The 25821-nt window shown below is 32.1% G+C and overlaps 5 protein-coding genes across 5 annotated transcripts; 3 read left to right on the top strand and 2 right to left on the bottom strand.

The window, feature by feature from the left end:
• Positions 1-8115: 8115 nt before the first annotated feature.
• TEC1 (Tec1p) lies at positions 8116-10236 on the top strand (the record flags this gene model as incomplete). The annotated part of the gene is made up of 1 exon (XM_011274040.1): positions 8116-10236. One exon carries the CDS (start codon positions 8116-8118, stop codon positions 10234-10236), a length of 2121 nt encoding a protein of 706 aa, XP_011272342.1.
• A 703-nt stretch (positions 10237-10939) lies between these two features.
• BNI1 (formin BNI1) lies at positions 10940-16153 on the bottom strand (the record flags this gene model as incomplete). The annotated part of the gene is made up of 1 exon (XM_011274039.1): positions 10940-16153. One exon carries the CDS (start codon positions 16151-16153, stop codon positions 10940-10942), a length of 5214 nt encoding a protein of 1737 aa, XP_011272341.1.
• Positions 16154-16730: 577 nt separating this feature from the next.
• Positions 16731-18878, top strand: BN7_5367 (guanine nucleotide exchange factor SEC2; the record flags this gene model as incomplete). Its single annotated transcript, XM_011274038.1, has 1 exon — positions 16731-18878. One exon carries the CDS (start codon positions 16731-16733, stop codon positions 18876-18878), a length of 2148 nt encoding a protein of 715 aa, XP_011272340.1.
• A 47-nt stretch (positions 18879-18925) lies between these two features.
• KIC1 (putative serine/threonine protein kinase KIC1) lies at positions 18926-21502 on the bottom strand (the record flags this gene model as incomplete). Its single annotated transcript, XM_011274037.1, has 1 exon — positions 18926-21502. One exon carries the CDS (start codon positions 21500-21502, stop codon positions 18926-18928), a length of 2577 nt encoding a protein of 858 aa, XP_011272339.1.
• A 975-nt stretch (positions 21503-22477) lies between these two features.
• On the top strand, positions 22478-23935 carry BN7_5365 (Drug resistance protein; the record flags this gene model as incomplete). The annotated part of the gene is made up of 1 exon (XM_011274036.1): positions 22478-23935. The coding sequence occupies one exon, from the start codon at positions 22478-22480 to the stop codon at positions 23933-23935; it is 1458 nt and encodes a 485-aa protein (XP_011272338.1).
• Positions 23936-25821: the final 1886 nt, after the last annotated feature.

Genomic DNA, 25821 nt, shown 5'->3' with positions numbered 1-25821 from the left:
GCTTAAAACTTCATTGTAAATGATATTCTAATGTTTTCAAATGTAAGGTATTTGGGAGCAAGAAATAATTTGTATGGCGAAATCATGTTAGCTAATTGCTCTCCACCCTTTAGTTACAAGTGAAAGCACTTAGCCACATAGATGATAAACTATATTTGAGAAGGCCAATAAATTCACACAACCAATCATCAAAATAATTGTTGATGGACAGCTGGAAATCAAATTCGTACTTGTGTTTTTTTTTTCAAGATCATAGATTACTGCTTTAGATAGGTATCCAATTTTTCAAAAATGACCAACATTAATACATGTCTTACAGATGTTACTTATAACATATAGCTTTGACTTACCATGCCACAATGTCACAATTACATTACTTCTTGATAAAATGATCATCCTTATTTTGATTTGCAAAGAGCAACTAGCAAAGAGTTGATATTTATAGATAGCTGATGCTATTATGATATTGCTGTATACATCACGTACGATGATGGTTAGAAAAAGTAATATTCGGCAATACATTGCTTGACAACACAGCAGCTATTAATTGAGTGAAGCCCACATGCTGAAATGAGCAGTTGATGACTATCCGGAGCCTAGATATTCTAAAGTACTATTACTGCAATAGCTTAGCATTCCGATGGTAGATATGAGGTTTTTATAAATGTCTAAAGAATTGTGAAAAACATCTAGCATATATTTTTTCATGTATCTATTTTGTCTCAATATTACATCTCATCAGTTTGTTATCCACTTCAAGTAATATTCATTTACTTAAACGGGCCCAGCTAAGCAACAATAGCTTGTACAAAGGTGGATCAGGCTGGCTATCTTACATAGGTTCACATTAATATTCTTACTTTCGCACTTTAACAGCATGTCAATAAGCATTTTTATGCTCATTCTCTAGATAATTAGGCATATATGTTGAGCATTTTCAATCAAATATATGCTGAGCTATTATATATATATACAGCTTACGCTAACTTGAAGTAAAAAAATATAAGACAAAAGGGCATACAAATCTACAGATCACGAATATCATGTACTGTGCGCCTGTATATAAATGTCCCCGAGGAAGTTTATACAAAACCTTGAACATCATTAAAGCTGTTATTCTTTAAAATTGAGATTGCAATTTGCAATTTGCAATTTACAATTTACATTTACAAACTCAAAGTTGTAACGAGGGCGATTAGTTTACACTATAAGCTTAATACTTAATACTGTGATTTGTTTCCTATTTAGATTGTACATCATTTCATGCAGCACCACAACGCACCTCTAATGGCATTCTTAAGAAGATGATTGGGAAAGTATTGTACTCTGTAGACTGTGACACTTCCTTCAACCTGACCTCAAGTATGACAAAGAACTTGCAAGGTTCTTCTAGGTATCTGAAGGACTGAATTTAAAATTAAAAACTAGGGCTTCCTTAGCTTGTAACGATACTCATGACACTTTGAAATCTACTTGTTGGTAAGCCACGAACTCAGATAGACGTGTAATTTTTTGAGAGGCAAAACGCCAAAGATTCCAAAGTGTATCAGTCAATCGAATGGCGCCCATTGAAGCTTCAAGGATATGTCTCGTCTAATTCGTTATAATATATTTCCCCAGACTGAGATGTTCGTTCATCATCATATTGCTGGTTAATCTTCCGTCAATAATCCGTATGTTCGAATTGACACACATTAAACGCATCACCAATTTCCAAACCATAACGATGAACCATTTATTCTACAATTAGCAGAAGGTATGCTCAATATATGGAATGCTCATATTTTATATTAAAAAGTCACTTATTCTCCAAGCACCTAGATATATATGTATTCATTTGCTGTCTGAAATTCCAACAAATTCAGTGTATCAACGTGATATATTTCAAATTGACTTCGATATGTAAGTTATCACCCTTTATAAGTAGAGCATGAAAGAAGTTTCACGAGTCAGCTTTTAATTGAGTGTATAAATTACAGCTGTTAATCAATTTTTAAGATTCTAACGTTTTTTTCATCAACATATGTCTGAGATGCGAATAAGTACACAAAGTTTCGAGGTGTAAGACACGATTGACGCGTACTTAACTGGACCGTAGAGGAAAAATATTAGCAAAATAAATAAATTATATTATTCTAACATGCCAGCTGTAACCTTAGCTCAAGAAGTTATGTGAATATATAAGTACGTAAACATAATAAAGCCATATTTGAGCCGATTGACTTGATCCTTAGATCTTGAACGGTACTTGTGATAAGTCACAAATTTTCGATCAAAGTACAGGTGTCTATAACGGGGCGTTAGCGAAAACCACGCCTTTAGTCCTAATTGAATCTTCTCTGGTTTGGAAGCCTTAACATGTTACCTTCCGTGGATTTCACCTCTTATAGTTTCAATGCCTTCAGGTTGAATTAAGCTGACGGGTCAAATAAACTCATGTATAAGAATATAGATAGTAGCTAGTCTAGTAGTACGTACATTTGAAAAAAAGCCATGGACAGTTGAGCTAATATTATATATATATATATATAACTATATACGGCATTATTAGCGCAAGTACATACTATGTGATGTTATACTTATATTATATGGAGACGTGATCGGTGTATGATATATATCTAGTTACAGTTTATCAGCTCATCTTGATCGATAATATATATATATATACATGATATTATAAAATATAGCTTGCTTTTCCGATCAGCTAGTTATTTTTTGGATACGTCCAAATATATGAGTTCAAGACTTTAGATACAAGTCGTATAAGTGCAGTATATACATATATGATATTATCCTTGTAAAGTTACTGAGTTGAATATAACTTTATAACTGATCTGGCAATTTCTAATACATAACTATTAATTTAACATCCCCCGAAATAAAGTTTAATCTCGCGTCAAATAGGTACTACTACTCGCATATCCCAATATAGAAAGTACATCTTTCCTTTTTTGGGCATTTGACTTACTCGAAAAAGGTACCGATTGTCGATTAAATGTCGTTAAATTAGTTAGAACTTAGGATCAAAAGGGACAAAACCATCAGTTAAATTATAAAGATTTATTCTAGGAGAAGGTCAGTCATATAGATTCAATCTTTTCATGAGGTTGATTTCAATGTATAAATGTATCATAGGGCCAATACATCAAAAAAGTTCTCAAACACTTTTTATGGTGACAATTCTGGTTTCTATGTTCTATGAAATATAGGACGTATCTGGTTTGACAAATTAAATCGGAAAAATTAGTAGTACTGCGCGATGCGCACTGCGTAAGTATCAAAAGATTTTGCGGGCAAAAAAATTTAAAGTTGCGCCTGCCGCATAATAAGGTTGATCCTAATGCATAATATATACATGCAGTTACACAAGTGACAACGGTCGCCTCTCGCATAAATTTTAATCTTTACCATCTGGGCTAAATTTATTTGAAAATTAATACGTAGTACGTAATTAGTACTATACCGTGTAGTTGAAATTTGTAAATCACACATCAGGAAGCTCTTTAGTAGACCGAAGCTTAAACCGTTATTACTTCGATTTTGAAGCCTTAGAGCTAGCGTCCGTTAATTGTCCATCAGCTGGATAAACTTGATATATATATATTTTATATTTACTCGAGAATATATAACTTTGATAGTTATAATTATTAATATAATACGTCGTGCAATGGTTTGATCGATGCTTTGCAAAATAGCTGAGTATATAATGCTTGAGAAGACCGGCCACATGTGAGTCGTGACTGACCAATTCAAACTGTCCAGCTTTGAAAGCTGACAAGCTAACCAGCTTGCATTAGCTAGCAGAGCTTGTATTGTCAAAATGATAGCGCAAGTTGCAGCTGCGCTTTGTTTGTAGCTTTGTAGAACTGCTTCTTGGAAGAGACGTCTCCTGAACTCTACTACGGAAGTCATCATAGATAATAGATGTCCAGCTTCTGTGTATTAGTGTAACTGAGCGTAACTGATCTTATATCACAAAAATTGAAAATATCACTATGTGGGTGAAAACTCGTACAATCATGAAGCTAGCACACCTGCCTACTGCGTTGTTAATAATCAGATCCTTCGCAATATTATAGTGTATAGATTGTTGAATTACTATACCTAAATGTAGCTTCTGAGGTAATGAGAGTGGTTGGTAGTTCAAAAGTCAGCGTGATGTAAAACGACAACAGATATTAACATGAACATATTATAAATCATAAACCGATTAGCAAGTACATCTGACAAGCTTATATTGCTATATTGATGATACGATAATTCTTCAAGCACACTTTGGGATCTTTTTGAGATCTGAAATAAGATTTTTGATTGAAGAGTTTTCCAATTTGGTGATACATATTGCTGAAAACAGAACTAGTGTCTATTGAAGCGCATAAGTTCATGCAACTAAGCGGTTTACAGATCCCTTATCAAAAATAGACGAGCCACCATGTTGCAAGATATGATAGGTGGCTCTAAAAGTAGATACCTATCTTAAGCACGATGGGTAAAAGTTTTTCAAATCAGTCCATGATATTAGTGTTTCCTTAAAGATCTTGTGATAATTGTGTGTGTATGTCTATTTACAGCCGATTAATTGAAAAATTTTCAATAACATCATGATAGGTGAGTTACAATAATTTGATTTAAGCTCATAACCACGAGACAAACTTTCAATTACCCTTATTAGTCAGTTGATTCCTGATGTATAGCTAGTTAGAACCTTACAAGTTATATTAATTGTACAACATTATGCTGCAACAGGCCTCTTTCTTTCAATCCCCTCAAATGACCGAAAAATATATGGATCGATCTTCATAGTGTAAGGTGTGAAGTGATTTAAATATATATTTTTTAATTACACTGGTACAGATTAAGCTAGCTGAGCTTTTATTGTTGATTAATATACATGGACGTAATCCCAGGTGCTGTATAATACGATATAAAAGAACACCCAATTGTCGTGTATACTATTGAGGTAGAGTAGTAATGATTGTGTTCGATAATCTTCGAGAAATCAAGAGCACAGTATATGACACTTCATGTACGAATAAGAGTCCGATTATGTTGATTTTGAAAGATTGAGTATAGTTTTAACATTTAAAAGAGTCAAATTTTCAAGATCCACAAATTTCAATCTTGGGTAGTCATGACGACTCAAGGAACGGTAAGATATATGTGCTTTATGCATGTAAAATGTTAGGTTATGCTTTGCAGATTAAATAAGTGCACAAGTTCAACCCACAACTTGAGAGATAAGTTGCAGCTAAGGATGTCAATTTTTAAATTTGTCCATAGTTTTATTTCTTTCGAGAACCTTACTAGTCTGTTCTGTTCTGTTCTCTATTTATTAGTTAACTGTTCATCATTTGTCTAAATTGAAAATTTCTACTCAATTGAATTAAGATCAACAGATCGAATAGTAATTAGTTTCCGGATCTAAGAAATTAAAGCCCGCGTATTTATGAATATAATCAATGATAATGAATCATGATGAAAAGCCATAGTGAAAGTATAATATATTTCTTAAGCTTTGAGCCATGCTCAATTGAGGTTCGATGATCGAGATTGGCTTTGAACGAGCAGTAATTACTACAAATTTAAATTTTATATTAAAGACACCACCATACGTTGATCATGGGTAACATTTTTAAATTTACACCAGCTATATATTGAATTATTGAGATTGCACTTCATATAATATAACGTAAACTGCAGTCATAAAAGACGCTCGATCAGTCCTTAGCTGACAGATAGTAGTATCATGGAAAAATAGTTCGGTCATCGGTCCAACCTGAAGATAATTAATAGCTTTGAATGATCATTAAGAATATAATTGACAGGTAACATCGTAGGTTGATCCATGAGTATTAGCGAAGTCCTTATAAGCTATTAAATTTCATGACAAATTAAGGCTTATGATAGTTGGAATCTTCTTTAAGAAGCTGGGTATACTAGTATTACATTGATCAATCAAAGTTTTAAAAGTGAAATTACCTTTCACTCTTTCTTATTCGAAGCTGTACAACTTGTTAAATCTTTAAGGTACGGTCATTCAGATATGGTACAGAAGCAGTATTATTGATGGTTTCTTATACAGTCACTGAACTGACAAGTCCATTTAAACAATTCTTTGAGCTTGAAGGGTATAATATTTGCTAGAAGCAATAAATCCCAGGTGGTCGTTTTCGGTATAATATATATCAGCTATGGCTTTTAAAGTCTATCTTAAAAGTCGTAACTTATAAGCGAGTTATAATATTGAATCACCATAGCCTTGGTATACATCCAAATATAAGATCGATGGATTTCTGAATTAGGTTTATGCGATAACCCAAAACGTTTATGGAGTAAGGATCAATAATGTATGTTTTTCGGTTCGAATCATGAACCACAGTAATGTGTTAAAAGTTTCTTAATCAGTTATATAACAGCGGAAATTGTGTACATATTGTTGTATACATGATCCACAAATTAAGTCTAACCAGATTTGTATACATGAAGTACACACAAGATTAACGAATCTAATTTTTAGCCATGATATTTAACGACTCAAGCTGGCCAATAGCTGGTGTGAAATTGTAGTACCCCTAAGTTTGTGATCGAGTTATAACTTATAAGCTTTATGACTGCCTTAGACGATGAAATTTAATTACCGACAAAACGTTTTAGAAAAGTGGCATAAACTAAAAGTCAACTTCACCGAATGACATCAATGATCAGATATACTTATGAGATACGTATAGCATTTAACTTTCGTATTAATTGAAAGGCGAAAACCGCCTGATTATTGTAAAGGCTCATGTTGAACGTGTTAATGTACGAAAATATACCTGTAAAAACAATTGGATGGTTACTGGCTAGGCTCATGGACAATGGTATCATCAACTAGTGATAAAGTAAAAAATTATTTAGATAGTTCAAAGATTAAGCCAAGGGTTTAATACTACTGGAAATATACTAAATTGATTGATGTACTTTATACTTTAGCCAACTTTACAAGCATATTTTTGATTGATATATCTCAACGTTTTTGTGCTAAAAGAAAGTACACTTGAGAATCGTATGCATAAGGGCGATCTTGATTATTCAAGGATATTGCCTAATACGACACAATTTAACATACATGGACATTTGATATTGACCTTTATACCTTTACAACCTTTAGAGGTTGTAGGCCTTGGTAACTTGATATAACTTGTTTAATCCTCAACTATTTTATAAGCTATTTAACAGTTAACACATATGAACGTGATACTTTAAGGTTGAAACTTGAATAACTTACTAGATGACGATGTTTCTGGCCACGAGAGGTGAAAAGTTTTTTCCAAAGCCTGAGTGATTCTTGATATTATGCCTCCAATTTACTTCGGATACTCGTTATAAGCTACAGTAGTACCTGATAGTGATAACTTCTTTCTTATAGTAGCTAGCAACTGCTACTAACCATACTTAGCTTTAACAATACCCAAGCTAACCAGTTACTACTTGAAACTTACAAGTTACAAGTCCACAAATGTCCATAAACGTCCATAAATGTCCATTGTCCGTCTTGGATCGGTACCTGAAAACGATTTGTCTGCGTTTGTTTTTGTCCTTCCGCAATGGGACAAACGTAAACACACCCCTGCTGGACAAACCGCGTCTGCTGTACTGAGGATCTTTGCAGCACTCAACTTTCTGGACCTTGTACATCAAAGCGAAAACAGAAGCAAAAAGTAGAACCACCACAGACTTGTCAATCGGGATCACCTTTGTCTCTTGACTTTGAATGGAAGTTGGCGCTGAGAAGTTGTAAGTTGAAAGCTGTGGTTCTTGCAGAGCTTTTCAGCACTCGAGGACGGGAAAAAGTGATAAAGATCCAGAACGTCTATATATATCAGCAGATATCCCAATTGTGAAAAGTTTGAAGAAACTATCAAAAGGCTGTGTGTTCAACCAAAGCATCAAGAGCCATTCATTCATTAGCCAACTACAGACACTCATTACAAAGACTACAAGCTCCAGTGTACTTATCTCATCACCCCTTTCGCAAACAATAACAAAGATATTTATATCACAACAACAATAACAAAACTAGAATATAACAATTTTTCATCTTAACAACAACTTATATCCATAAACAACAACAAGATGACTACAAAGCAGCTATTGCCTTCAGTCTTCAATGATATGGTAACTCCACCAAGCTCAGCTCAACGCAGTAGAAAGAGTAAACCTATGATTGTGGATATTTCCATTAATGACCAAGGGGAACAAATATATCAAGTGCAACCAAGCAGAGACTCAAGAAAAAGAAGATATGAAGATTCTTTAGAAGATGATAATGCTGTTACTCCAATCAGAAGTGTCTTGGGAACCATTTCTCCAAACTCTTTGAATCAAAACAAAAGACAAAACATCGGTGGTGCTCATGTTGATAATAAAGAATATGACGCTTTCAATGGATCTCCAAATACTAGAAAACAACAACAACAAGATGTCAGTGATGGTAACATATGGAGTGAAGATGTTGAAGAAGCTTTTGAAGAAGCTTTGAAAATAATTCCAAAGAATGGATTAACAAAAATCAAAATTAGTGGTAAATCATGTGGTAGAAATGAATTGATTTCCGATTATATTAATCAAAAAACTGGTAAAACAAGAACAAGAAAACAAGTTTCAAGTCATATTCAAGTCATCAAAAACTTGAAAAAGAATACCCATTTGATACAACTCATAAATAATGGTCCATCAGATCCTGAAGCTGTCAAGAAATTTGATGAAATCTTTAGTGAAATATCATTCCAAAAATCTATTGGAGGTGGTGTTCCATCAACTGCTAATACAAGTATATCATCATCCTCTGCAACATCAGAAACAGATAGTATGAGATTTTCTACACCAAGACCAAAATCAAGAAATACAAGAAAATCAACACCAACAAATCCAAAAAAATTCAAACAAAGAGGTCCAATTTCTAAACCAATTGATTTCAATATGAAAAAATTTGAAATGCAATTTATTGATTATGAAGATCCAGCAAATTCTCATATTTTCACAAAATTATCTTCAAATAAATTAGATCAAGCATTAAGATTGAAACATGATGCAAATATATCAAATAGATTCCCACATTTGAATGATTATTATCTTACAAATAATCCTCAAGAATTACAAATCCCAATTTTACATAGTATGGTTAATTTGAATTTACCTCCTTTAGATAAAAAAGTTGATGGTAAACATGATACCAAATTACAAGTTGAATTGAAATCCATTCCAATTGAAGAAGAAGAATTTGGATGTCTTACAGTTATCTATTCATTTGGTAATGAAGTTATAAGATTAGTTGATGATGTTTCAGTTTTAAAACAATCCAAAAATCAATTAGATCCATTAAACTATAAAAACAATACATTGGAATTACCATTTGCCAAAGAATTTTGGAATGCTTTTTTGAGAAGTGTTGAAAATAATATTAATGATTGTAATGACGTTTTCAGATCTGAAACCCAAAAAACCATAGCTGTTAAAGCTATAACAATGAAACAAATTGTTTATGCCAAAAATCCAACCTTATCAAAACCTTCCTCTTCACAATCATCAAAATCAAAACCTATAAGTTCTAATTTCCAAATAAATGACATTAGAGGTGTTTTACTTTGGGAATTTACAAAATCTAATGATTCTTCTTCAACATCTTCAAGACGTCTCTACTTACCAAATCCATTAAATCAAACACCAGAAACTGAAATCCAATATTTAGATAAATGTTCTGATCCTATTAAAGAAGAAGAACAAGATACAACATTAGAAATTCCAGAAGATGATGAAATAATTCCACTTTCTCAACCATTATCTGCTACATCAACCTCATCATTCCAATCACATGCATCATCAGCATCAACTGCATCAGTTGCTTCATTCAATTCAAACTTTAGAACTCAATCATTCCCATCATTAAATTACTTCCCTCATCCACCACAATTTGGTGCTTTAAGAAGAATGGCAAGTGAACCAAATACATCTATTTTTTATAATAATGATTCAAATCAATTAGGTGAATCTGAATTTCAAAGTGATGAATTCACAGGTTTTAATCCACCACAACAAAGTGTTTTCAACTCATTTGCTGGGAACTTTAATCATGGGAATAACAATATAATAGGATCTAATGGTATTAATGGAACTACTTTAAATCCTGGATTTATCCATCTTGATGAACAAATGAGATTAGATCATGATCATCAAGGTGAAATATTTAGCTGGTGATTCTTTTTTTCGGTTTTTTGGTTATTATATATATATTATTTTTCGGTATGACTTATACTTTTCTCAATTACATCCAACCATATTACTTCTACCTTATCAGGTTTGAAACCCAAACCTATTTTATGACTTTATTTAATGTTTATATTTTTTCTTACGGCTCAAATTTAATTCAATAACTTTTAATATTTGTTTTAATCATACTGGTACGTTGTAGAGCAATCATGAAGTAATATCAAGCTATTTCATGTACATATAGAGCTAGATCTCATGAAGTTGAATGTTCTAGCTCTTAATTTAAGAGATAGTTAGCTAGAACAATTAGATCTCAGATCTTTGCAGCATACAAATTCGTGATTCTAGACTTACAATTTAAATTGCTGCAACATTACGAAACCCCTGACCCCTGAAAAAAAAAAGGACAAACGCGCGCGAAATTGAGGCGGACATAGTGAGGTTACTTCTAGACAAAGGACAAATCACAGAAGGTATATAAGTAAGTAAGTTTCCTGAAGAGTCACTACAAGATATGCTTATAATATATAGTCATTAACATTAATTCTTAAAAGTTCAAAAACTCGTATTGATGATATTTTCTATAAGCAGTGCAACATCATAAATTGTCTATATGCCTTAACCTAAATTGTTCATAATATGTTGTATATGTATTTCTTTGAGTTCATCTTCTTTTTATAATTACACTTGATTATTTTTGTTCATCGTTCTTTACATCTTCTTTTTCTTCTTCATTACTTTCTTTCTCTATCGGTTCGGAGGAATTCAGATCAGGTTCTTGGTTCTCAATTGTTGATAAGGTTTCACCATTACTTTGTTTTCTTCTTAACCGTTGTTGTTCTCTTAGTTGCTGAACACGGGAGGAACCACTTTCATTAGTACTTGAGCCACTATTAGCACTTGCACCACCTCTTAACTCTTGTAACAAGTTTCTTGCTCTTAATCCAACGTCATCTTCACCATTTTCAGTTGCTTCAGTTGGTGGTGTTGATGATTCAGCTTGTGTACTTGTTGAACTATTTCTTTGAGGGGAACCATTACGACCAGATTTAGATGGTGATACATCATTGGCATCTAATTCATCTTCATCTTCTTCATCACTGTCATCTGGATTTGCCTTTTTATATTGTAACATATTTCTACGAGCCAAAGCTCTTTTTCTAGCTGATGATGGTTGACCTTTAGAAGGACCTGCAGCTTTCAATTTTTCTAATAAAGCATCCATGACATTATCACCTTCTTCATCTTTTGAATCTGATGCAGAATCTCTACTTTTGCTTGTTTCCATCATCTTCTTTCTAACTTCATATGCTCTTTCTTCTTCTTCCCTTTGCAAATTATCCTTACGTGCTTTCTTATAATCATTCATAAAGTCAACAAATTTTCTGAAGAATGAATTTTTAGCAAATGTATCAGTTGGATCTTCACCAAAATATCTCATCAATTTATCAAATTCAGTGATTGTCATTTTAGTTTGTTCTTGTAATAAATCACCTTTACGTCTAGCTTCTGGTAACACAGGTAAGACTTTAGTCAACACTTTATCTCTTGGATGAAATTTAGATGAATCACTTAAATTACCAATATCAATTGATGCTTCAACATTCTTAATACCTTGGGAGAAATCTTTTGAATCTGTTGCTAAATTTTCAATGGCTAATTTGGCAACATCATAACATTTACTTAATTCTTCCAAGAAACTTTCAACTTCCGGATATGCTTTTCTAACCACTTTTTCAACATAGTGTAAGAAAGTTATACTATTCTTATCATCCTTCATGAAAGTTAATCTTTGTAATGTACTTAATTTGAAACCTTGTGCTTGTTTAGCAGTATCATTCATGAAGTTACCAACAGCTAAAATTATATCAAACACTCTTCTCAAATTTTCAGAGTTTTGAATATTTTCTGTAGCATCATCAATTAATCTTAATTTGTGAACAATATCAGAATATTCTTTTTCATATGTAGTGATAACCCTGATAGCTCTCATTCTTGATGGCCAATAATCATTCAAATTATAAAACAATTCCAAATAGATTCTATCAGATCTATGTAATTCATTAGGGTCTTTTTCTGGTGATTTTTCGAAACCTTTAGCCCAAATAGTTCTATATGGTTCCAGATTTCTAGCTAAACCATTCGGTATTTCACATAATTCTTGTTTTCCCAAAAATTCAATAACATTAGGTAATTCAAGAACTGATTTATCACATCTTAAAACTTTGTTAACTAATTGTTCATCACTTAATGAAGAAAACATATGTAGATTAATTGAAAATTGTTGTGAAACATCCCTTGCCAAAAATGTAAGTTTTTCAGCTTCGCCTTGTTTCTTACTAGTCATCTTTTTGATCTCTTTCATGGCGAAAATACTTTCAAGTTCATCGAAAATACCTTTATTCAGAAGATCAGAGGCAACTTTTTCAGCAGCAGTACCTTCCCAAAATGAATTTTCTGTAGCTTCCACTTTTTCCCAATGTAATTGTTTAAGCTTCTTCTTTGGTCTTGGGTATCTTTCAAATAAGCTTGGTGATTGTGGTAATAATGGACTTTGAGCTGGTGTAGCTGATTTTGGCATTGGAAAAGGTGGTGGTGGTGGTGGAGCTGGGGCACCATTTCCAAAAGGTAATGGCGGTGGTGGTGGTGGAGGCATTGAACCACCAAATGCAGGTGGTAATGGAGGTGGAGGAGGTGGAGGAGGACCAGGTATACTTGAAGTACCAGGTAATGGTGGAGCTGGAGGAGGGGGAGGAGGAGGTGGAGCTGATGGATTGTTTGATTGTGGAAGTGGTGGAGCAGGTGGAGGTGGAGGTGGTGGAATTGATTGTTTGATAGGTTCAGCTGAAGCTTTGACAGGTGAGGGTACTTCAAGTTCTTGAGGTTGAATATCATTATTATCTGGAATAGCTTCTTTCTTACCAACACTTGAAGTAAGTTCTTGTAAAAATGCAGGTTCAAATCCTTTACTACTTCTAACTTTATCAGCAACAGAAGCTCTATAACTATAATCTGGTTTTTGTTCTGGTTCTTTTTTACCTCTTGCATATTTAGCTTCTAATGAATCCAAAAATGATTTAGATGGAACATTTTCTTGAACAAGTAACTCATTTTCCAATCTTTCACTTAACTTTTCAATTTCCTCTAATTCATCATGAATACTAATATTGTTTTTTGAAGTTCTTGGATCTAATGAACGATAACCTTCACCAGCAATTGAATCTTTAACAGAGAAATCAATATTTAAATTTTGGAATCTTGATTGTAATTCTTTTAATCTTTCCATAGCCATTAATTTTTGTTTATTCATCAATTCTTTATTTTTAGCATCAGTATCAAATTTCAAGATATCATTAGATTGATTTTGTAAGAAATCTAATCTTTGTCTCAAATGTTCTAATTTAAAAGCATCATCTTGTTTAAATGATTGTTTTGGTGGGACTGGAAGTGGTTTTGGAGGTGATTGTTGGATAATAACAGGTGAAATACTTGAAATACTATCATTATTTCTCTTTCTTTCAGTGAAATTTGTCATTTCCAATTCTCTAGCTTGTTGTTCAATATCTTCCATTTGATCTCTCAAGACACGCAGTCTTCTATTAGGTTCAACCGAGGTACCATATCTTTTATTATCATTTTTATATTGATTTTTCTTTCTAGATATTTGATTTTTCAATCTATCAACAATTTGTGATTTAGAATTAGTACCTTGATTAGATTCATTTGCATTATTAAGAAGAATTAACATTTCTCTCATTTCAAGTTCTTGTTCATGTTTTTCTAAAATATGTTTTCTTTTCAATTCTTCTAATTCAGATGAAATTGTTTCATTTAATTTTCTTTGTTTCATAAGAATAATTTCTTGTTCTTTAACTTCATTTGTTAAACGTTCCATCATACCATCTGAACCTAATGAAATCTGTCTTGCTAATTCATCTCTTTCAGCTATTGCTTCTTCAGCTCTCTTTGTAGCTTCTCTACTTTCTAATATAGCTCTTCTTGCAACTTCATCAGTTTGAAGACCATCATATAATCTATGAATGGCAACATTTAAAGCAGTATCATCATTAGATGTAGCACCCATAGTGATATTAGAGATTAAACCATCAATTAATCTATAAGATCTAACAGTATCTGGATTACCCACAGTTTTCGAAGAATCTGTTTGATTTAAAAATAAATGTTGAATAGCAGACATGAAATAACTTTCAGCTTCAGAATTTTGAATTTTACTCCAAATATTTTTAACTAACGATACTGGATCATTTAAATCAACATCTTCACCAATACGTTCAGCTTTCAGCAGAGAATCATAATCTTCAGCTGCAGCATCTTCAAATTCTCTAATTTTATCATCAATCAATTCACTATGTAATTTATGAAATTTTTTGAAAATTTTTTGTAATCCACCAGATTTTAATTGTGCTCTAATATGAGTTCTAACTTTAAAATCAACACCACCTTCAGCTATGGAATTAATTAAAACCATTGTTGCTAATGCATAATCAACAAGTTGAGATTCACCAGTTGCACCACTAGATTTTAATTCTTCACTAGCACCAACCATGGATCCCATTTTACCTCTTCCTTCTAAAGTTTGTTCCACAACTCTTAACCATTGTTCAAATCTTTTCAATCCAGATTGACTTGTACCAGGTTGAGAAATTATTGAATTTCTTTTATCCAGAGATTTAGCTTGGAAATGAATATTATCAGGTGGTATTGAATTTAAAGCTTTTAAAACTTGTTCATAACCTTCTGGAGATTTAAAATGAGCCAAGAAACTTAACATATCAGTTACAAGTCTTCTTGTTGCTAATCTTGTTGAGATAAGAGCACCTGTGATTGCAGGTACTATTACTTTTGAATCCAATGCATAATCAGCACCTCTTTGATTATTAATTATAGTTCTTAAACACCTTATGATTGAAATCTCTTTTTCTAAAAATTCATCATTTAATAAATCAGTTGTTGATCTAGTGTGTAATTGTTGTAATACAGTAGCTAATGCCACTGGACCTTGAGCATCAATAAAATCTCTAACCCAATCAACAGGTTCAGTACGTAAACTAACCCAAAGATTCCCCAATTGTCTAACCGAAATTGATTTAGACATCAGTAATCTAACATAAGATTCTGGAGTTGCAGGATTTTCACCACCTTTCTTTGAACGTTCTTGTTTTTTCTTTTCAGATAAAGCATCTTGATAAATAAGCATCCATTTTTTAGAAATTGGATATTCCTTCATTTGTCGTTTAGCAGCATCTGGTAAACTTTTGAAATCACGTTTTTCCATTAATTCATTAAACATTTCATCAATTTCCCAATTATCTTTTGGTTGCTCCAATATGAAATCGTTATTATTATTATTAGCACTAGTTCCACTAGTTGCCATGGAAGAATTTGATAAAACAGATTGATTTGTATGAATTCTTTGCAGGGCGGATTTCTTATTTGGAGTTGAAATGGATCTTATATCATCTGTAGTGGAAGCCGCTGTGGTCCAAGTGGAAGAACGACGTGAATGGGATGGTGATGGAGGTTGTGAATCATAAATAGAATGGGATGAATTGTTTAAGGTTGTTCCTTTGCTTAAGGGAAGAGAAGCTTGGGAATGAATAGAATAAGCCGAACTATCACTTGGTTGTCTCTTCTTGTAAGGGGAATCAGTATGATACACTTTATCATTCCCACGACGAGCCATATTGGATGATGAAGTTTGTAATTGAGGATTTGAAATGTTTAAAGTGGAAATATGATTTAAATCTTCACTTTTATTTGGTTTGGAGAATTTCCGAATATTTGACAACAATGAATTACCGGTTCCAGTCTTTTGACTATCCAAAGTAGCGGTAGACCTCACTGATGCTTGCCTGGAAGCTTCTTGCTCAGGTCTTTTCTTCATTTTGAAATTGTGTGAGTGATACTAAAGGGTATAATGATCTGTTTCAATTTAAAACTAACAAGATGGATTTTGATGCTTTGATGTCCAAAAAAATGCGACTTTTTGTCTTTCGTGCATTCAGCAGTAACAAGACACCAATTATAATATAAAAATGAGAAGGAAGTGTATGAGTGTCTCTGGGTGTTCCCTTAAAGCTATATCCTTGTACCCTTGTCTTCAGCCTAGCGTAACTCTGTCCAGTGTCTGTTCAGTGTCTGTCTGATGGCCCTCTTTGATTCCCATTTCCATAACAAAATTAATTCACAAGCCCACAATCCAAAGCAAAAATGACCAGCGCACTCAACCAAGATCGCGAGTTTTGGAGCCGCGAATTTGAATTTTGGTGTTTTGATTTTGAAATTGGATTTTTTGGCGGGTACGAAAACGAGAATTAAGTGAGATGATTTTGATATTGTGATTATTTGAGCATTATTTGAGCAGAATCAAATAAATATTGTGGGAATTGTCAGGTTTTTTCGAAGGCGGTTAAGGTCAAGGTCAAGCTAATTACATTACATTACACAGTCAACAGCCCATAATGAGTGATCCCATTGCTACAACAGACGAAGAGTCCAATAGAGTATCGCTTCAGGTGACATCGTTATCTACACAACTTATGGAATTGGTTGAGAAGCAATCCAAATTAGAAGAACAACTATTACATCAAAAGAAGGAGAATGCTGCTTTGAAGAAAGGAAATCAAGAGTTGGTATCTATACAGGAAAGTTATAAATCTTTACAAACTGAACATGAACAACTTTTAAATTCAAATCAATCAATTGGTAAAAAATTAGAATCTGAAACAAATGAGAAATTAAAAGCTAAAGATGAAGTTTCTAAACTTCAATCTGAAGTAGAGGAACTTTCTGCCTCGTTATTTGATGAAGCTAATAAAATGGTTTCCACTGCTAGAAAAGAAGCTCATGATATACAATTAAGAAATGATCGTTTGATTTCGGAATTAAAAGATAAAGATTTACTCTTGGATAATTTACAATCTCAATTAAAAGAATTGAAAAATGTTATTCATGAACGTGATGATGATTCTACAAATAATTCCATTAGAAATTCTTATATTGATAATAATAATAATCATAATAAATCATCTTCAAATCTTGATCTGTCAAATTCTTCAATTAATCCACAAGTTATTTATGCACCAATTATAAATTCAATAAGGTTTGATCTTAAATTTTATAATGAATTTAAAAAGTTCATTTCTGATTTGAAATATATTGAACAAATTAAAGATACAAATACTAAATTTTTGAAAAAATTAGTTACTGATGATGTTGAGCCTGCTTTAAGAATAGATTCAGCTGCTGGGATTGGTTGGTATAGTAAACGTACATTAATGACTGCTTTTATTGAAGGTAGAGTTGTTATTGAACCAGTTTCTGGTATAAATGAAACTTATAGAATTAATTTCCAAAGTAATAAGATTAATGAATCGGATGTTAAATCAAATTTATATACATATCCTGCTCATAGCCCTCCAGTGGCAATTGAACATCCTTGTGCTATTTGTTCTGAAATGAGAAATGATATATTGGAACATTCAAGATTATATACTTTAAAAGTCCATGCTCCAAAGAGTAAAGATGATTTAAATTCTTCAAGAACTGCATCACCTTCACCTTCATCACCAGTTATTGCTCATCAATATGCATTATGTTCATATTGTTTATTTAAAGTTAGAAGCGCTTGTGAATTATTTGCATTTTTACGTTCTTTGAAAAATAATGTTTGGAAATTAGATGATGAAATTTCAATAAGGAAAGCATGGTTAGAATTAACAAGATTAAGAGCTAAATTATTTTGGTCAAATGTTGGTATTTGGGATTTAGAATCAAATATTCAACAAACAAAAATTTATCCAGGTAATAAAGATCATATTTATAAAATTCTTTCAAATTTAGAATCTCCAAATTATAATTTAAATTCAGCATCAACTAATGGAACAAGATCAACAAGATCTTCAATTGAACAAAAAAATTCATTAAATGACTCTTTTGGTTTACAAACACCATCTGCAGATTATAAAGCTTCACCGTTAATTCATCAAGTTAGTGCTGAGGATATATCTTCACCACCATCACAACAACAACAAGAACCTGAAAAACATTTTAATGATGATCAATCACCTGAACCAACTCATCCAATTACATTAAAAGAACCTGCTAAAGTTTTAAGAAAACCAGCACCAACTGCATCAAGTGAAAGAATCAATACTTCAACTGAAATTCCAACAATTAAAACAACAAACCATGAAACTGAAAAAGAAAAAACTTCAAACCCAGAAGAAGAAGATGAAGATGAAGATGATGCTACAAATGATTTTTTGAATGATTATTCCCAAGATGAAGATGAAGAAGAATCACCAATTAAAACACCCAAAACTGAAGGACTTTTAATCAAGACTGAAAGACCACAAGATTTTATATTAAATTCTGATGAAGAAGATTCAACACCAATAATTCCAAAAATTAATGAATTTAATACCAAAACTCCAACTAAAGATGATTCAGGTTTTAGTTTTTCTCCAGAAGATACTAAACTATCATTAAATAAAACACCAGTTTTGAAAAAAGATGAACCTAGTGAAATAGAATCAAGTCCAGAAAAACAAAGAAGACAATCAAAAGATAATGAAACTACAGATGATGAAGAATTTGTTGATGCATAATATAATGGAATTACATACCCAAATATATAAATGTGTAATAAATATATCTATTCTTTTAAATCATTAAGTTTTTCCTCCATAATACCTAAAACATTACTAAATTGATTTAATAATTCCACCATATTGTTATTAATTTTATCTTTTGAACTTTCAGAATCAATAAATAATGAAGTATCTAAATTAAACATAAAGATATTATCATTATTATTTGGTGGTTCAATATTATTTGATGATGAATGTGAAGAAATTGATGAATTTGTATGATTTTGATTATTTAAATTTTGTAAAAAGGGTAATTGCGGGGGATTTTGTGATGTTAATGTCATTTTACGTTTTGGGGCAATTGATGTAGATGATTGAGTTGGTTGTTGTTGTTGTTGTTGAGTTTGTTGTTGTTGGGAAGGTGGTGGTTTTTCAGTTAATGGAGTCATTGTCATTGGTATATTTGATACATTAATACCAAATTGATTTATATTTTCATCAATTTGATTATTTTCATCTAATGAAGAATTATTATTTAATAATTTTGGAAATTGTAATGAAGTTGGTGTTGGCATTTGAAGTCTTAAATTTTGATGATTACGTTTAACATGCATTGATTTATTTGAATTTTGAAATTGTTGTGATGTATTTTGAGATTGTTGTTGTTGTTGTTGTTGAGTTGAACCATTTAAAGGTTGTAATAAAGGTGATGGATTATTTGGTGAATGAATAGCCTTCATTGAAGGTTTACTTGGTGAAGACGTAATGATATTCAATTTTGACGGTGAATTTACTTGTGATGTTAATTCTCTTTTTGGTGATGGTGTACCTCTTGGTATGATTGGTGGTAATGAATTTATTGATGATTGAATATTAGGTTGAGATGAATTAGTTAAATTAGTTGATGAATTTGAAGTATGAACTGGTGGTTGTAATTGTGGTTGTGGTAATGATGATGTTGTTGTTGATGTATTTTGATTATTATTTTGATTTGATGAACTTATTGTTGGTCTTCTTTGAATTGCAGGATCTAAAGTTTTCCTTGTTTCTAAATTACCTGCAGCAGATTGAGTATGAACTAAAGTATTTGCTCTTGATCTTGGTTTAGGGAAATCAGTTGGTGGATGAGATGTTGTTGCAGATTGAGGAATTTGAGATTCAATAGCATTAATATCTGGAATTTCAATTTCCACAATTGGAGTAGAAACTCTTGAAGTATGATTTGTATTATTATTTGATGATAAGTTATGTAACCCAATAGCTGATGAAATTTTTGGAATTTCATAATTATCTTCATGAGAATGATGATTATGATTAATATTATGATGATTAAGATGATTATTATTTGAAATTTCTTCATCTTCAATTGGTGATTCTTCAAATAATTGTAATAAAGATTTTGGAGCTTCTTTTCTATTCATTGTATTACTTGCTTTTAAAGTAGAACCAATATTAAAATTAGCAGTCCCTGTTCCAGTTCCAGTATTTTTACCAAAAGTTGTACCATTCTTAGTATAAGTAACATTATTACTTTGAGTTTGATGATTAAAATTTTGATAACCAGTCATAAATTCATCATCACCATCATCATAATCACCAGAATTTGTAAAATTAAAATCTAAAGGAGATGATTCTGAACCTTCATTTAAATTTAAATTATTAACATTTATATCATTTTCCAAAATATATTCATTTGAACTTAATGAATCAAAATCCCATTTTAATTCAACTTCATTTTCATCAGCTTCATCTTCTAAATTCATTAATATACTTTCTCTTGATGATTTTTTCTCTCTCCATAATAAATATCTTGAAATTAATTCTTTTAATAAACTAATTTGTGAATTTTTATGATGTTTAACAAATCTTGATTTAAGCAAATCTTCAGCATTCATACGTTCTTGAGGATTTTCATCAAGACACAAGGCAATAATTTCTTTTAATAAAGGAGAATATTGTTTCCCTTCCAATCTTGGAGGTTTTGATTTTGTTATTAATTGCATTGCTCTTATAGCTTCTTTATCACAATATGGAGGATTCCCAGTGGCAATTTCATAAATTGTTATCCCTAAGGACCAAATATCAGCTTTAACATCATATGAAGCACCTTCCATAATAACTTCTGGAGCCATCCAATATGGAGTACCAGCCATTGTATTTCTTCGTACACTTGTTGAAGTTAATTGAGCGGCAACACCAAAATCACAAAGTTGAACACGACCTTCATTTGATATAAGGACATTAGCAGCTTTAATATCACGATGGATAACATTTTGTCTATGAACAAATTGTAAAGCAATCAATACTTCTCTTATAATAACACCTAAATATTTTTCTTCAATTTTACCAGGTTTTAATAAAGTACGCAGGGAACCACCAGCACAATAATCCATAATGATCCAAAGTTTTGTACCATTTAAATGAGATCCATAATAATGTACCACGTTGGGTATTTGTTTTAAATGGGAAAGGAATTGAATTTCTTGTTGAACATCTTTAACTTCATCTTCAGAAGTATCTAAATTCAAGACTTTTATAGCATAAATTTGTCTTGTAGTTCTATGGATACCTTTATAAACGATACCAAATTTCCCACGACCAATGACTTCGGTACGTTTATAGATCTGACTGACGTTGGACATGGATGTGTTGTGATGTGTGGTTTGATCTGATTAATTTGTTGTGTTGTATAGATGTATATGATAGATCCTAAATCTCTTTATATATGTGACACGATTTTGTTAAGAATATGGTATATATATACTTCTTTCGATTTAATGGTTGATTGTATGATATGATATTGTGATGGTGTGATGTGTTGTAATGAATGGTTTGTGTATGATAGTGATTAAAGTCTTGTAATATGTTTAGTTATTTATACTATAATATGTATTTTGATGAGATCTTAATTTAGGATGAATATGGTTTAATTTTGGGGTTTCCAACAGCTTTTCTTAAAAATCAAAAAAAATATTTAAAAAGGGAAATTTTAAATTTTAATTTACCCGTTTGATTTGGGCAGATTTCAATGCTGATTATGTCATACATTAGGTAATATAGTAGTCATGTGACGCCCAAGAAAAGAAGTTACCCTGACAGAAAATTTATTATCTGTCACAACTACACGGTTATTATTATTACTAACGAGATCATCGATATAAACTAGAAGAGCCAGATTTAGAGTTACTCAACCTATGTATTAACTCATTGATATTGAGGACTAAACGAGACGTGTGTTAATATGACAACTGCTTTGAGTACCCATCATATTGTGCTTCTGTACTGAACATACATTTTGAAGGATGCTGAATTCTGTATACGATCAATTTTGGTGACGAAGTGCAGTTTCAACGTTTCAACCAGAGCCCGAACATTTATATCAATTCTTAAATTGTGGAAAAAGGAATACCAAAATTTTTCATGCAATATATCATTGGTCAGGCTGAACGAAACCATGTTTTGTCTGTTATAATCTATACGAATAATTAATGGTGGCTTTTCCAGGATATGAGTTTGGAGCCTAATTTTATATAAATAGATATAGTTCACTTCAAGCTATAAATATCATGAGCGCCTGTACTATAATTATAGCTATACAAGGTTAATTATTTTTTTTGATGATGATTCATATTGACGAGCGTCCTAAATGTTTCAAAAATTGGCTTCATGAGACAGTTATAGTCATTCTAATGATGTTGGCACAATTGTTAAGTCAAATTGCAATGTTTCAATCTCACCCAGTGATGAACATTTTGGAAAAGGCTTTTAAAAATGTTAACGGTTATGAAAAAGTATGGTTATTAGCAAGTAGTCCTTTAACGACTGGTGCCTTTATTTTGATATCAGGAAAATTTGGTGATCTTTATGGATTAAAGATTGTTTTAATGTGTGGTATAACATGGTGTTGTATCTGGACATTGCTTAGTGGAATATCAAGATATTCCGAATCTTTAATCTTTTTCTGTATCTGTCGTGCTTTTCAAGGAATAGGATTAGCATTTATATTACCTACTGCTATTGGAATTGCTGGTAATTTATACCCAAATGGACAAAGAAAAGCTATTGTCTTTTGTTTGATTGCTTCTTGTGCACCATTAGGTGCTGCTTTAGGTTCAGTATTTGGAGCTTTAACCGGTCAATTTGGTCATTGGGAATGGGGGTTTTATTCAAATGCAATTGTATTGTTTTTGATGGGTATTGGAGTTCAACTTGTCGTACCAACGATCACTCCTCATCCAGCTCAATTGGGAATGGATTGGCCAGGTGCAGTTACAGGAGTGGTAGGATTACTGTTGTTTAATTTTGCATGGAATCAAGCACCTGCTGCTGGTTGGGATAGTCCATACATTATTGTACTTTTAATTATAGGTATATTAGCTCTTGCATTATTTTTTTATGTCGAGAAGAAAGTGAAGTCTCCATTGTTACCTAGTGAGATTATGGATATTAATATCCTATTAACACTTACAGTGACCTTTTTAGGATGGGGTAGTTTTTCGATTTGGTCATACTACCATTATTGTCTGCTTTTAAATTTGAGACATTACAATCCATTGGAAAGTGGTGCAACATTTTGTAATTTTGCAGTCTTTGGTTCTTTGGCTTGTTTCATTGTGTCCATGTTAATTAAAAAGGTTAAACCTTCATACATTTTGTTGGCCTCCATGTGTGCATTTTTTGTGGGGATAGCTATGCTTTCTAAAACTCCAATTCATCAAACTTTTTTTAACATGTCATTTGCTCAGATGGTAATATTAAGTTTTGGTATGGATTTATCATTTCCTGCTGCATTATTAATTTTATCTGATGCTTTACCTAAAAAGCATCAAGGGATGGCTGGGTCTTTAGTGTCAACCATGGTCAACTATTCCATGTCAATTGGTCTAGGGATTGCTGCTACAGCAGAAGTTCAAATTTACGAGAAGACATCAGATCTTTTAAAAAGTTATAGAGCAGCAATGTATGTTGGAATTGGATTTGCAGTTGCAGCTATTCTTTTGAACATTGTTCAAGTCATGGTTTCCTACAATTGGAATGATGAGAAGATCGAAAAGCGAGAACACGCTTGTCTTTGAACACGTTAGACCCCATTACCTCATCCTGAATCGGTTTAGCATCAATTGAACCAGGAAGAGCCACCATTTATGATACCAAGATTATGAGCTTTTTACATCTTGATCCATTATAAGTTTTGACAAATTATTTTACAACTTTTATACATATATATATACATATTATATACACACATATTATATAAAGACATACTATATAAACACATATTATATACATACGTATTATGATATTATTACTCCATGATATTTGGGTGAAGAGCTAGAGCTGACAATGTTAGCTCTTACATTTGCAGATCCAATAATTCGTCATAAGCTCAATGTAATTTGTATATATTATAGGCAGAGTGAAAAAAGATTGTCTTCTTGTTATTAAAGTGATCGCATTAGCTGGCCGTAGTAATTGATCAGAAACATATTCTATATTCTTGACTCATATTGTACTTATCTGCTCTTATATATGTTGCACACTGACGTCCCGGATGGGAGTTTTTTTGTATGGGAGCTTAACTATGGGGCGTGCCCATGCTCAATTTATTGGAACCAATTTTCAATTTTAAACCAGGCCCTTCAATAACCGAGCAGAGCAAGTAGTACAGGACAAAAAAGGACAAAAATCTGGGACATTTTGCTAGGCTCGGTATAGATTTCTACTGATTTGTCTTCTATTGTTCTAGAATTATATATATGATTCTATACATTTTATAATGAATATCAATTATATACAACTATAGATCACAGCCTACCAGCACATTAAAAGAAACGACCACCCTTTTGCAAATTCTTTTTTCACATTAGCAAACAATTCAAACTGCAAAAGCTGGGTCAAGATAGTAAATGGTGACCTCCTTGGTCAAAAGCTATATCTTCAAAATTGCAATAGATATACTCACGAGTGTAGTCAATTGGGGTTCTCTAGTTAGTGTCAAAAGGTTCTTTTAATTAAAAACAATCAGAAACTCACCAATCATAATATATAGCTGTCGACATACCAGTCTTTCAAACGTTCTCTATAGTAATGTTAGTAACTTGCTACCTTTCTCTTTTTGCTGTTGATTGAGTACCTCATGGCGTGGTTTGTATTTTGTGCTTCTAATAGAACGATATTGATACTTTTGATGTGAAACCCATGTTGTTGTAAAAAGAAGAAGAAATCCATAAAAGGGAAATTTCATGATTTATATAGTTTTCAGGCCAAAAATACTGGGGTGGACCGTGGAAGGCGTGCCCTCAAACCACTTATCTTTGTTAAATTTTCTGTAAAAATTAATTTTATACATACATGTCATATTGATTCTAACGTATTTATATTGAATGTTTTCGATTTAACTTAAAACACAAGAAGATTCAATAAGGATATGAAATTTTAGATAAATTAATCGATACTCATGGTAGCAATTAAACCAATTGAAATACTATTGATGGTCACCAGCATACAGAGTCCCAAAGCTGTATAACTAACCTTTGATTTGAATTAAATTACAAGATGAGGTCCAAAGGTTCAATGAAAGCTAGCTTGATCAGTTGAATTAATGTACACAGGAATTGCAAAATATCATATATCACTAATGTATGTTAACTTAGCTTGGTTATTATTTAATTTGTTCCTAGGTGAGCGAACATGTAATTCATACGCATTGCTATCAATAAAATCATATTGAATTCAGACACATAGTTTTGGTCCATTAAGGAATAATGTTGCAATAAATCAATGAAATTCATTGAATTATACTCTTCTGAGATCATAGCTCAAACATCTTGACTGTTGTATGAGATCCTCAGTTATCCTCATCTAGTATTTGATATACATGATAATTTTGTATACAATTTTCGACACGTTATGTATTATACATTATACAATATACTAGTGTTCCAGTAGATCTAACAATGAA

Source organism: Wickerhamomyces ciferrii, contig 00211, assembly GCF_000313485.1.
Source record: "Wickerhamomyces ciferrii WGS project CAIF00000000 data, strain NRRL Y-1031 F-60-10, contig 00211, whole genome shotgun sequence".
Taxonomy (NCBI): domain Eukaryota; kingdom Fungi; phylum Ascomycota; class Saccharomycetes; order Phaffomycetales; family Wickerhamomycetaceae; genus Hansenula; species Hansenula ciferrii.
This window is presented reverse-complemented; position numbering and strand designations above follow the sequence as displayed.